The sequence below is a fragment of the Gambusia affinis genome, linkage group LG16 (assembly GCF_019740435.1).
Source record: "Gambusia affinis linkage group LG16, SWU_Gaff_1.0, whole genome shotgun sequence".
NCBI lineage: Eukaryota > Metazoa > Chordata > Actinopteri > Cyprinodontiformes > Poeciliidae > Gambusia > Gambusia affinis.
The window spans coordinates 3909427-3924117 of NC_057883.1; the positions used below are offsets into that span (position 1 = coordinate 3909427).

A 14691-nucleotide genomic window follows, 5' to 3' on the forward strand; every position below is an offset into this window, starting at 1 on the left:
GTTTCTGCGGGAAAATGTTTCCCGTTCGTTTCCTCTCGGGTTCATTGTTCCCCTGTTCACCAACATTGTGATGTTAATTCAGCAGACAGAAAAATCGGCCCTCCTTTCTGTTCTCCTTTTGTTTCATTCGCTCCATGCTCACCACCCACCTCCCGTTTCGGCTCACCTTTTCTCCACCTTTGTTTTTAAGGTGTGAAGTGGAGAGCCGTTACCAAGGCAACCCCCTCAAAGGGACATGCTACTGTAAGTGTAACTCCTATTATTACCAAATCCTGAAAAAAATAAAATAAAATTCTGCCTCATTTAAGTCGATGCAAAGTGAGTCTTATAGAGAAAATGACAGAGGAGCATAAATATAGGAGACTGCAGAGAAAAGAGATGGAGTTTAGATATGATGGCAATAAATTATTTATTTATTTTATTTTTACAATTTTAATGTGGATTATCATTTTAACTATATATTACTGTCACTTTTATTATTTTAAATTAATATTTTACTATATATATATTCATGTTATTTAATGTTGTTTTAGATTATTATTACTTAGTAACCACTTTAAATGTTTTTGTATTATTTCAGTACAAAATAATACATTTATACATTTATTTTGTATTATTAACACAATTTATACAGTATTATTAGCACAAATATCGTTTTGTATCATTTGTATTATTAAATTTGCATTAATTCCAAAACATGTCTTAATGTTTTATTATTAATTTAGTTTAAGAATAAATAAGTTGTTTTATCATTATCTTATTGTCATCTTACTTATCTTAGGTAACTTTTCCATTTTAATTCTCTGATTTATTTAAATTGTGTTAATTATACATATAAATTATAATTTGACATTTTTAAATTTAGTATGTATAATATCAGTCATAATCTGTGCAATAATTTTTTTTTCTTTAAGGAAAATAGGAATGTATTTATTTCCTATGGCAATTTTATTATTTCTGCAATATATTTCGGTTTGTTTGTTTTTTTTTGTACATTAATTTGGCATCTTTTTTTTCTTGGTCCACAGTCTTACACATTAGATCTTACAGAAGAGGTTTGATTGTTTGTTTGTTTTTTTCCCCTCCTCCACAGCAATCCTGTCGTAAAAGAATCTGGTGATTTCACGGTTTTGGACAGGACTGCAGTGTGATTTAGAAAGCTGTCAGAGATTAATGAACAGGAGTTTCTGTTATCACTGGAATTAAAACCAAGTGCTGAAGCAATTCCCCCGACTGATTGGCAAGTCAATGAAAACCACCCAACAAAAAGTTTGAATTCCCCATCCCCCCCCTTCTGCTGTGAACGTTCCCCACTTTTTTTTTCTGTTTTTTTTTTTTTTTGTGTGTGCCATTTTTAGAGTCACTGGAGCGGGAACAACGAAGACATTAATTGGTTAGTTAAACAGCAAGTAATGAAACAGCAGTCATTTTGATTATCCAGCTTAGTGATCGATTTAATCATTTAATTTAAAATGAAGTTCTTGTGGTTTTCTTCGGGTCGGGTCGCACGTTGAGCATTTTAGCGTCTGGTTACATTGTAGCTGCGCTGCCTCTCAGTGGGAGAGACTTGTATTGTCACAGCGAATATTAAGCAAATGTTACCAGAAGCATATTTAAGACGTATTAGGCTGCACCCTAAAATTCACTGCCTTACAAATATACACAGACTCCCCTTGAGTTAATGCTTTGTAAAAAGATATTTTTCTACAATTATAGGTCAACTTTTGCCTTTTTTTTTGTTTGCAAAAGAAGTTAAGCGCTGTCAAATTTAATTTAGTGTCAATTCTCAATTAGATTTTTATCTGGACTTTGAGTAGGCCATTCTGATACATGAATTCTTTTACCTGAGCATTTCCATTGTAGTCATACCGTTGTGGCATCATGAGATTTCAACTGCGTCTTATTAGGGGAGTGAATGCAAATGCTTGTCACGTGTTGCTGTTTTTTTTTTTTTTTTTGTTTGTTTTTTTCTGGCAAGAAAAAAAAGGAAATATTTCAGCTCAGTAGAGGACATAGTAACTATTCTTGGCATTGCTAACATATCTACACATCTATAGCTGCATTTCCTTTACAAATATATGTAAATCTTGGTCTATATTTTCCTAATGTCGATAAAACACAAGTCCTTTCCATTAAATAAGACATTAAGTTAAAGTCGCACATGAATAAGCGTGTACATGCCATATATTATTAAAAATCATGGCAGCAACAAATGGAAGCAGTTAAACTAAATATATTCATACATTCATATGGGAGCGGCTACATATGCGGCATTTTGGGAAAATAGTTTTTATGAACTGTGATGCTGTGAGAGCTCTGATGGAGCCAACAGCACCTTGTCTATGCAAAAAACAAAACGAAAACAAAACACTACTTCCTGTCTTCTTCTTCGTCGTTGTTACTACCAGCAGTAGTAAGATCCGGCTGGTTCAGAAAACCTATTTTCATTGCAGTTTTGGAAAATGCATCTATTTCGATGCGGGTGAAAACCCACCTCCTCCTTGCACAAAAAAGTTTTTGTGCTTAATGGAAACGCAGGTGCTGTCTCCTTGAACGCTTTCTGGTAATGAAAGCGTTCTGGTAATGACTCGGGCTGCATCAGCTGGTCGATACGTTCTCACTTTTGGAAGTCAGCCATTGAAATCGAAACTTTTTCACCCACTAAAATACGCAACGCAACGTTTACAAGTTGAGATTAAAGGACCAGGGTCATTGTTTGTTTGGTGGTGTACATTTTAAATACGATTGTTTTACTCTCAGTAATCAGAACTGAAGTCAATCAGTTGATAAACCAGTAGAGAGACACAACAGCTCATATATCAGGATCTTTTTCTTTTTTTCTTTTGGTGCTTCCCAGATCAACCATTGAACATTGAGTTGTGGCAGCAGAATTTCTCCTGAAGGAGGTTTTACCAGTCTGAGGATAGATGTATTTCTCTGTGGTAATTGTTATTTTTCTTCAAAGGTTGGGGCAGGATGAGAAGCATCCTATATATATATATTTTTTTATTATTATTTTTCTTTAGGACAGCAGCTGGCGCGGCTACACACTGACAAAGAAAATAGCTTTTCCTGTGCCGGTCAATAAAGCCGAAGAAAGGCTGGGAAATTGAATTCTCGGTTTCGAGATCATGACGAATAAAGTCCAGAGAAAAGTGTAAAACAAAAAGGAAACCTTTGCGTTTTTTGTTTTTTGGGCGTCTCGTTAACTCTGTTGTTTTGATGCTGTAATGGTTTCATGACCTTTTATCACAGGACACACACACACACACACACAAACAAAAACATTCTGGGGAGGGGGAATAAAAATGGAGAAATAATGGGGATCATTTCCCGCCCGGAGCGCTGTCTGAAAGCATGTTACCGGGCGACCTTCAAGCCAGACTTATTCGCCTGTTTTGGCCTGTCTCTCCAGACACGCTCCTCATCGACTACCAGTTCACCTTCAGCCTGTCGCAGGAGGACGACCGCTACTACACCGCCATCAACTTCGTGGCCACACCTGAGGAGGTATGTCAGGCAGAAAACACCCCGCCGTCCTGGCAGCTGTCCACTTGCTAAGAATAAATATATCGAGTGAACCACCACATGACTGAGGTGCTTTATTTTATGATTACAGTAGTCATGTGTCCCCTACTGCTGCTCCTCTGACTTGTTTGCTCTTTTGGCATTACCTGAAGTGAGTCAATGGATGCTCAACAGAGGAGAGAAACAAAGATTTCTGCTTTTAAAAAGCTCCTTATGATCAATTAACATTTATCAGCAGCATGAACTTAGTATATTAGTTTGAAAACATATTAAATCCAAACCCCTTGAGTTTTACTGGATGTTAATAAAAACAAGACTAGAAATCTAAAATCTGGTCTATCGTTAACTACTTTGTAAAGTGGAAGGGAAATTCCTGCTTTCATAGACTTGGCAAATAGAAATCTAAAAAGTGTTGTGTGAATGTGTTTTAAGAACCCCTCAAAGCCCCGCCCACACAGGAGCAGTTTTCATTTCAAAAACATCAACCTAAAATGTCTTCTTTCTTTTTTTTTTATTTTTTTTTTTTTTTAACTCCCCCAGACCTGAAAGTGTTGACGAACATGGAGTACGGGGCGTGTGTAAAAATGACCCAAAGTCCTAACAAAGTGCAGGCAGTCTTGTTTTAGCACTTCATGCACCAGCTCCTGCTGGTAATCCTCCATTATTATTATGTATCATGTCTATGATGCATTCAGGGCTATGAGTCAAGTTACCAGTTAGGCTAAGATGCTAGCCTTATCACAAAAAAAGGTTTTTTTTCTGTCAACACAAATATGCAAGAGCGTAATGTTCACTCTGTAGCCTGTTTCAGAAAATACTTCTTTTGATCCCCTAAAACGCCGTTTCCATGTGAACAAACCTTCCTGTTTTAGAAGAACAAGTTCTGTTGTGGGCGGGGCTTCAGTCAATTCTTTACAAGCCAAGTTTAGCTGCTACTACAGCTTTGTTTTTTGTTTTTTTTTCAGTTTTTGCATATCCCTCTTAAACCTTCACAGATTTAGATAACCACTTTCCAGTTACATCCTTTACAATCCAAAGTGCTGTTTTGGCAGCGTTTTCCTAATAAATACCATGATCACCTACTGTACGAATCGTGTTTTATAGCCCAAGAAGTAGAACCTTAGGATCACAAAACATGCTGGATATTTCTGATGTCTCTTATTAACACATGAGGGTTTATTAAATACCCGCCTTTAGCAAATTGACCTGTGAATCGAAGTGATGTCTTATCAGGAAATTTGCACTTCGTAGACATGCAGATGTTTTCCCAGCAAACAAATGTTCGTCCACTTGCGTTTATTCGCCAGGAGCATCTGGAACTGAAACTGAAATGAAAGCGTCTGTTGAAATGTTCCAGATGGTTTTTCTCCCCTGATGAAGCTTTTAGCAGAGTGTTGCAACGGCTGAAATGTAATCCATTTGTCATCTGAGCAGGAGCAGAGATAATTACCTTCACACAGGAAGTGATAACGGCTTGTCTGATTTAACTTCATCTGTAAGATTAGAAAAGAATCCAATTTAAATGCTTGTTCTTGCTTTTAATAAAGTGTGATTAGGAATTAAGTTTTGCATCTAAAACAAGTGAGTAACACCTACTGTTAAATAAATGTACAATATTTTGTGTTTGTTAGAGCTAAAGCTATGTTGTAGGAGTGCACGGATGAGTTGGCCCTATTCGAAAACTAGGATCAGAAATCAACCCAGTCTTATCTACTTACGCAAAGGTTTAAAAATCTTCCACATACTTAAAAAAAAACAATTGAAGTCTGTGGTAACAAAGGGACAGCATGTTTAAAAGCTTGGGTCGTTTTGTAGCTGCTGCTGAAAAGATCTCAGTGACAACATCCACACCGAAGAGTGACATAGTAGTGATTAGTGTGGTGCATTTACTGACTGCATTTTAAAGTTTCTTCTTCTCAAGCTGAGCTGCAAACCAGCAGAGTTCAGCCTCTGCACGTCTCTAGTCGTATAGTCTTCATAAACAATATAGTACAGATAGTTTGGAGTTATTAAATGAGTTTATCTCCTGTTACCTGTGCTGTTTGCTCTTATTCACAAGCGTGTTTGTGCTGCTGCAGTTTCTGGTTTCTGAACTGCGATTAAATTAGTTTCTCAGTACCTAATTAAATCAAATCTAGCCTTTCCTCGCTGGCTTTTGTTTCTCTTAAAAGTATTTCTGCTGTTGTTTGTCTTTGTTTTTTTGTTGGAGACAAATTAAAAGCAGTGATGTTGCTGTTGGTCTAATTGCTGTGTTTCTGCTCTGCCCACAGCCAAACCGCGATCTGGACGTGTTCATAAATGCCTCCAAGAACTTCAACCTGAACATCACCTGGGCGACCAGCTTCACAGGTACGTTTCTGTGTCAGAGGAAACACATTTAGCAACAAGCTCTGTTGCTTCACACGTCCATCTGAAAGTGAATATTTCTTCCATTTACTTCCAAGGAAGAAAAATGAAGTTTAAAATATTGTCCTGTTGGCTTTTTTTACTTTAAATTATGAATAACTTTGGCTTAAGAAGTTGACAAAAAGAGGCTGCTACTTAGTTTCTACAATATTTTCTTACTATGTTGAGGTAAACTGTTCTGCTTTTTATTAATATTTTTAAAATTCCTTTAGTATTCTGTGTTTGGTTCTTCTATTTCCTACCACACCAACTTTCACTCCTTTTTTTTTTGTAGACTTAACATGGCTTCGTTTCCTATCTTCTTCATCCATTATGACACTTCTTCTTTTTTTATTTTTTTTATTCTGTTTTCCAGCAGGCACCCAGACCGGAGAGGAGATTCCAATCATCTCACGTTGCAACATCAAGGAATTCAAAGACAGTTTTTCCAACGAGAACTTTGATTTCCGGAACAGTCCGAACATAACGTTCTTCGTCTACGTCAGTAACTTCACGTGGCCCATTAAGATCCAAGTGAGTTTCTCTCAAATTAAGTCGGACAACAATCTTTGGGAACGTCTTTACCGTTTTTTCCCTGTAAGCATGTTATTCAGTTGAATACAGAAAAGGCTAAACAGGGAACGGCATGTGGTTTGTATTGAGAGCACTATTATTATTATTAGTGCTGTGAATTGATTGAAAGATTTAATCACGCTCTGGCGCTGTGAGTCATCGCTGTGCTTTAAAACTGTGTGAGCTTGAAATGTAAAAATGCACGTTTTCAATAAATGTTTGGGAAAATGTTCAGTAATCTCAAACTGATCAGGTCAGTTTTTCATGTTCAGGACGGTTTAAAAGAAGTCATTTTGGGTCAAATGTAATTTAGAAATGCTTACTTTTAACTGGTTGTTCTTCAGGGGAAGGAAAATTCATTGTTGCAGTAAATTGGTGTTTTCTAAACGTCTATCTTTTTTTTTTTAAAGCAAAATTAACACGCTGCTTTCAACTATGTAACCCTCTGCGAGAAAGAGGCTTTCAGGTCAATATAATGCGATTAGTATGAATTATGTAATATTACCACATTAAGCTTTTTAGATCAGTCTCACGCGTTCATATGTTAACATTGAAAGGCCTGATAATTATCAACGCGGTTAGGATTGTTTCTTGGATTATTTTTTTGTTCGGTTAGTCATTCTTGGTGGCTCTGCTTCCCCCACCCACTTCATCCTCTCTCCATGGAGGGTGTCCATGCATTCTTAAAAAGTCTTAATTAACGTTAATTAACGTCTTAATTAAAGTAAGGCCTTAAAATGTCTTAAATTCACATAAAATAAGTTAGCCTTTTGTATGTTATTCCCAGGTCTTAATTGTTGCAGTAGGACTATTTAACGTCATATATTTTGTGTGGTTTTATTGTTTCTCACGGGACTTTGCTGCTACGTAAAACTTTGAGTCATGCTAGCTGCTAATACACCTTTTCTAGCTAGCTAGTGTAAAGCCACCTGGCCATTTTACATCCTTCATGGTTGAGTGCAAATTTATCGCCGGCTGTCTGGACAATCCTCATCTTAGCCATTGGCTCACGACCGTTTCCATTCCTTCCAATTTCTTTTTTTATTTGCGATTTTCTTTTGTGCATTTTTGTTGCCGTGCAGGTCTTAAATTCCTTTCAAAGCTGTCTTAAAAAGTTCTTAAAAGTTTTAAATTTATGTTGGTGAAACCTGCAGAAACCCTCGTATAATTGGCATATCATGGCCATTTTTCTTCCTGAACCAGAGGGGCAGTGTTTTCATTTTCATGCTTTAATTGGTCACGAGGTAGAGAAGGGGTCCTCATCAGTTCTCTTCTAGGAAGGAAAGCTGTTTGGCCCAGATACGACCGAGACTCGTTGCTTGCAGCCGTCGAAAAGTCGAAAACTTGCGACTTAAGCATAACCACTGGGGAGGCTTTCTCTAAATCAGCTTTACATATATCAAAATCCTAAAAGTTATTGTTCTCGTTTCTCAAAAGTTTCAGGTCTCACTGAGACATTGGAGGCTGTCCTGAAAATGTGTCCAGTGCAGAGGAGCTGCTGCTCCTTCAGAGCAGAGTGTTTGTGCTGGACTTGTTGATGTTTGCTTCCTGGCAGCTGCAGTGAATAAGACCCTTCATCTGCTGTCCTGCTAGCCGGCAGCGTGTGTTTATGTGGCTTTGCTACAGTCAGTGCTGAACTCAGGGAGGCCCTCCAATGCATCATCAGCACTGTAGCTGTTGTGATGTTTAGTAAGTCAAAGGCTCCTTGTTATTTAGTTTTTTTAATTATTATTATTATTATTTGTCGCAAGGCTTTAGCTAATATTTATTGTGTGAATAAACCCAAGATGCGTACTGTCGACGTCACTCAGTAAAACAAAATGTAGACCCTAGACCAGTTGGCTTTTTTCATTAAAATGATTTTTTTTTTCTAGATCTATTCTGGTCAAACAGCCTTTGAAGTGCCAAATAATTCAACATTTTCTTCACATTGATTGCATTAAAACAAACCCCCCTATTATTTTTGGTCAATGCATCAACCAATAGCGTGTAGTTTGAGGCCGTTTCTACATGGTTACAGGCATAAACAGAACCTACAGTGGTTTCATTTGTCTCTGGTTGTCATTTTTGGAGAAAGATTCAAAATAATAAAACCTGAAAGAGAATCTGAAATCTGTATCTGCCAAGAAAAGTCTGATTTAAAAAAAACAAAACAACAACAAACAAAAATAAAAACTTTAAAAGAAAATGTCATTCCAGTACCATGTGTGCTAGAATAATGTGGAAGTATTCTGTTTGTGCTTCCAGATTTTATCCTCTGTGCCAAAATATACAGATATCTTGACTTCTACTTGTACTTCATTTCCTTCCTTCCATTGTTCACTTCTTCCTTTCTTACATCCCTTTTTCTTACTTCCTTCATGCCATTCTTCCTTAATTCTTTCACACCATGCTTCCTCCTTTCCTTCTCTCCTTCCTTTGTTTTTTTCCTTCTTTTATTTCTTCCTCCTTTTTTACTTTCTTATTTCTTTCCTTCTTTCCTTTCTTCCTTTTAACTTCCTTCCTTCTACCTGTACTTCATTTCTTCCACCTTTTGTTTGTTCCTTATTTTCTTACTTTCCTCTGTTTGTTCTTTCCTTACTACTTCCTACCTCTCTTCCTTCCCTCTTTCTTTCCTTCCTTCCTGGTACTTGTTCTTCATATCCTTTCTTCCATAGAGTTGAGTGCAGAGCTTGTATAAGGTCGTTCCAGAAGCTTAATGCTTTTCATAGCAGGTTTGATGTTTGTTTAAGATATTTTCTCAGTTAAAAATAAATATCAATACAGGCTAAGATGAATATGAAAAGCTCAGACTTGACGGGTTTTAGCCTTATGGATCCTAAGACAATATAAATGTCTCCATGTTCAGCTGCGATGTTGAGGATTGTTCCTGTGTGGTTCTGATGTCGGCTCTGAACGTCGACCCGGTTAGCGTTAGCGTTAGCAGGCTTGTGCGGTGTGGTGGGAGAGCGAGGCGCTCCCGGCAGTCCGCCCTGACGGCGTTCCATCCGGAACAGCTCTGAGTGATGTGACTGGTCACACCGTGCAGACCCCCTCTGCCTGCCCAGTGGGGGGGGGACCACAATCCTGCCTCCATCTTCTACGCTCAGCTTCAGTGTGAGGGGATTTTAGGTCTTTCTCAGCTTCAGAAGCCCAGGTGGTCTACGTCGCCGCCCCGCTGCATTTCCTCCTCTCATCCAGCTCTGATCCACTTCATCTCCTGTCTTACTGGGTGGGATCATGTAGAAGATCACCCCCCTGTTCCTGAAACCAAAAGAGCGCAGGACTTTTTCACCCAGCGCTGAGGTAAACCTCTCCACCTCTCCTCCTCCTCCTCCTCGCGCCGCTGCTCGTCTCAAACCACTTTCCGCCGCTTACTAACAGCCCTCCATTTCCTCCTCTCTGCTCCTCTCGCCTTTGCTGACCTGCTACTGGACTTGTTCCGCGTATGATCGTAGGTGGCGGCTGCCTCCGGCACAGATCGGAAAAGCGGCGGACCGAGAAGGAGCGAAGGGCAAAGTGGAATGTTAAGTTGGAACACATGCTTCATTCAGAGACGGCCGCGTGCGGAAAGCCAAACCCCACTCTCCAGGCTTCTAACACAACTCTCTGCTTACGTTCCTCACACACCGACTCCGTTCTTCTTCACGTGCTCGGAAATTGGAAGAATAGCAGCTCATGCGTTTTCCAGTTTTGCGACCGAACCACCTGCCAGTTTCGTTAAACCGCCGGCATTTCTCACAAAAAAAATACGTTCTTTGTTTTGCCCTCCCCGACATCAAAAGATGAGATTGAATTCTTTCATGTCATCATCGTCTGTGTCGAGCAAATCGGATCATAAAAACAAAATCAATTGCGGTGAAATTAGTCAGCCAAGAGTTCCCCTTGATTCTATTTTTTTTCCTCTTCCCTCACCCCTGATGAAGAATAGATCTGTATTTAATGATGTTTGTAATTAAACACAAATCCCAGACTAATTACATTAAAGAGCTGTGATCCTCCTGTTCTGTGCCTTGGTGAACATGTCATGATATGGTGGAGATTAGAACAGCCTCCTAATTTGATGCCCCGCTGCGGAGGAGCAGCAGTAGCTGCAGCAGTAGCTGCAGCAGTGGGCTGGCTGGGCCCCACTCTGTGGAGCTGTGGAGTGTTTATCTGGGCTGCCTGTGGACGCCTGGTGCTTCACAGCAATCTGAGAGGAGGGGCAGCACGAGTGGTGGCTTTGTCAGCGTGCAGAGAGCGAGTAAAGCTAGGTCGTAATTTGAGGAAAGAAAAAAATAGTACTGGTAAAAAACACAAAAAATGTGTGTATATTTATATACATATTTACAGGGTTTCCCCCAGAAAAGCCTGGTGGTCTTGGCGAGTTTGGATGCACCAAACAGAGTGTTGTCTGATTTTGCAAAGCTTTGACTCCCTCATTTAAAAATACAAATGCTAAAATAGTAATTGGATCCGCCTGTGGTATATTGCATTAGTCATTAGCCCAGTTAGCATGGTTAGCATTACTAACAGGCCAGTAGCTGTGTATATTTGCAGAAGGTAGGCCTTTACGGCACCTTTCTCATTTCAAAAAGGCCTCCGATGCTTTCAGATCCGGCATGTTTAATGGACGTTCGACGCTTTAAAAAATAAAGCAGAATGCTTTGGTGAGCTCTGTTTAGCTTTCCTGTTACCTGCGGAAAATGGGTAACTCTCACTTCCTTTCTCTCAATGACCTTTTCAAATAGCTTCTTAAATGTCTTTTCATCACTAATTACCTAGTTAGCTGTGCTAACCTGAAGCTCTAATTGTGAACATTAATTCCTCTAACGCTTCCCTGTTGACTTCCTTATTGTCTACAGCCTACTTTCCTTTTTTCTCCTTCCTTTCATCTCTTCCTATTGTTCTTCACTTCTTACTTTGTCTCGCCTTCCTTACCTGTTTTTTTTTTTACTATATTTTCCTTATATGTCCTTTCCTTCTTTTTTCTCTCTCTTCCTTGTGACCTTCATTCCTAATCTATTTACTTTTTACACAACCTGTTGAGTCGCTCCCCGTCGATACCGTCGCTGTCTGCCAAAGCTCCGGTGTAGATGAAATAGCTGCTAGAAGCCATTAAAAGGATATTGAATATTTACCTTCCTGATACCCTACAGCAACACGTCCTATAGGGCATCTTTCTCTAGCGGGCACGCAAGAGGAGCACCACCTGGGCTTCATGCTCGCCTGTTGAACACGGCTGACACTCGAGATTAGCCACAACAATAGCTGTTCTCAAACGTGCTGTCAGCATGGCAGCCTGCTTGCACTTTCTGAAATCGAGTCAGGCAGTGATGACATGACCCAGGGGCGCTGTTCGTGGCCTTTGAAGGCCTTTTCCTTCAGAGGTTCATAGTTGTCGTAGGTGAGACTTGTGTACATCTAATCACTCGGAGCAGTGTGTGGCTCTTTAAGGCGGCTGTCACAAGGAATAAGCAGTTCCAGGGCCCTAGCCAACAAGGTTTTCTTTAATAATTTAAAGCTTTAGCTGTATTTATTCATAAAGTCTCGGGATGAATCTCATTTTCATTATTCATGCTCGACCTTTCTCACATTTCGTCATGTCCCGACCACAAACTTTGTGTTTTGCTGGCATTTTACCTGAGAGAGCAGAACAAAGTGGTGCATAATTGAGAGACTGAGGGAAGTTGATACATGGTTGTTGCATTCAAGGAGCTGTGATCTGAACCGCTCTCCTGTAGCTCTCGATTTGAGCTTAGTCCTGCTGGTATTCCTTGATCTGTTTTCTTCTCCAGACGCCAACATTATTTTTTTGTCACAGGATTGCTATGTGTTTAGAAAAAAACACTTGTTTATGACCGGACAGTGTCACAGATGGACCACTTCTGCATTATCACGAAGTTTAGAAGACCCCTCCAGGACATAAGAGTTAGAAGAGGAGCGGATGTGGCATCTGACCACCACCTAGTAGTAGCCAACATGCAGTTGAATTTGAAGAAGAATTGGATAAGAACAACACATGGTAGAGTGAAGTATTATGACAGACGACCTAAAGGCCATCAGCGCCAGGGAGGAGCTTGGATTTCAGTTAAAGGACAACAATGAGGTGCTAAAAAAGCAACACAAGAAATTGCAAAAGGAAAAAAGGAGTATACAGACAAATTGGCAGACTGGTAAAGAGACACAGAGAAGTGTCTGTGGAAAAGTGTTTGGAATTAAGAAACATCATTGTTCACGGCTGAGTGAACAATGACCGAGAATGAGAGAAAATGGTTAAAAAGAACAACCACAGAGCAGTGAAGACGAGCATTAGGAAAGACAAACGCTGCATAGATGCACGAAGCTACACGAAAGCGTTGACTGTGTGGATCGAAAGGTCCTATGGAAGCTTCTCCAGTACTACGATATTCCAGCTATGAGGGCATAACCTTTAGATTGCTCCACAAAGGTCAACATATCAACAGCTTCCAAAAATGGAGTTTGACAAGGAGGCTTGTTGTCCCCATTTGTCTTCCTCATCGTCATTGACTGGGTCATGAAAATTTCACAGGAATGGAATTCAGTAGACGGTCACAGCTCTCTCCCACAACCAGCAGCAAATGCAAGAGGAGACTGGTGTATTGTGCATTGGTAGGACTTATCATCCATAAGGAGAAAACTAACATCCTTAAAATCAACTCCCAATAGCATCAACCCAATCACCCTAAATGAAAGTCCTCTGGAAGTAGTACAGTCTTTCACCTACCATCATCGACTAGCAAGGTTTAACAATGTAGTTGCAGAGGCAAGAACTGACAAAGTAAGAGTCCCCTTCATCCAACTCAAGAACAGGTGGGCATCCAGAGAGCCGACACTGACCTCCAATATCCAGCTATTCATCTTAGTAGTTATACACGACTTAAACCTGAAGGACAAGGTTTATCTTCCAAACATTGCATTTTGTAAAGTTAGTCAGAAAAGTTTAGTTTCAGGTAGTTTCTGACTACCTCATCAGACTAGCTCAACTTTGCCAACACGTTTGCTGCGTCCCCTACATAAATTGTGGCAAATAGGACTTTGAGTAGGTCTTGCTAAACAAGGTTTCTTCTTGCCTCTCTTTCAGCCATATTTAGGAAGTGGAGCAACTTCTCCCGTGTCTCTTAGCTTACTCTCCAATTAATGCTTTTTTCTTTTTTTTTTAACTTTTCTCTTTAACGTTATGTATTACTTATACATGTATCTTCAGAATTTTTACTGCTCTAATAAAAAAAAGTATTTCCACACCTCCTAATTAATTACTCTCATTGTTGTTTCACCTGTGAATACTTGTGTTGTCGGTTTACTTAAGTTGATCATTTTGATCATTTCTTGAGGAACTTTCTGGTCTTCCCCTCGGTAAATCACTTTGTGCTCTGTAAAGTTTGCTTGATTGATTGAGATGGCTGCTCACATTACCCAGGCTCTGTTGGAGGTTTCTTCCTGTTAAAGTGGAGTTGTCCTTTCCATTATCGCTCCACTCATTGTCAGCTTGACGGATTGTTTCAAAGTTAACTCTGTGCTTGCTCTGGAAGAGCAATTGCTGGAAAGTCAGGAACTTGATGCATTCGGCTGAGTTTCTTGAGATCAAATTTCTTTTAGAATTTGCATCAGTCTGGTGTGAATGGATTGATTTGACTCCCGTTTTTTTCTATATAAATGAGAAGGTTTCTTTGTAAAGATGATATTCTCTGAGCTGTTCAAGGCTTGAAGTATTTCTCAGATAGGTTCTGCTCATGTGATGACGCATTAGCGTTCCTGCTTTCTTTTAACACATTGTTTTGCTCAGTCAGTATACATCTTAAATTTTGAACTCTTTGTGGTTTCCCACGTGCCATTTAGTCTTTTTTTTGTCTGTCAAGAGATTAACTCTATAGTGCTTGCAGTGTTGGTACTTTTTTTTTTTTTTTTCTAATTAGACGCCTAACAAGTTAGCTGACATTTCCCCAGCCTCCTCCTTGATGTTGACATCTTTCTGAAAGTTCTCAGTGAGCCTAGCAACACCTCTGAAGTTATTTTCAGTGATCAACAGACTGGAGGAAAATTGTCTCTCTGAGGATCTGAAGCTCATCAGCAACCACCGACTGCACTTTGGTGATCCATATAGTGCTGATTACGTGCAAATAAAACACTTGTGCACCTATCAACACACAACCGTCTTGATCTTGTTTCATCACCTCTCATTTGTTCACTCGTACCTATTTAAGGGTGTTGTAGACTCTGGTCATT

The 14691-nt window shown here is 39.5% G+C and overlaps 1 protein-coding gene across 2 annotated transcripts in view; it reads left to right on the forward strand.

Moving 5' to 3' along the window:
- atrn (attractin) overlaps positions 1-14691 on the forward strand; it is a 145563-nt gene that overhangs the window by 47295 nt on the left and 83577 nt on the right. For both annotated transcript variants that reach the window (XM_044142753.1, XM_044142754.1), the window contains exons 21-24: positions 191-243; positions 3416-3510; positions 5799-5877; positions 6290-6447. In XM_044142753.1, coding sequence (XP_043998688.1) covers positions 191-243; positions 3416-3510; positions 5799-5877; positions 6290-6447 — 385 coding nt within the window. The remainder of the gene's footprint in view (positions 1-190; positions 244-3415; positions 3511-5798; positions 5878-6289; positions 6448-14691) is intronic.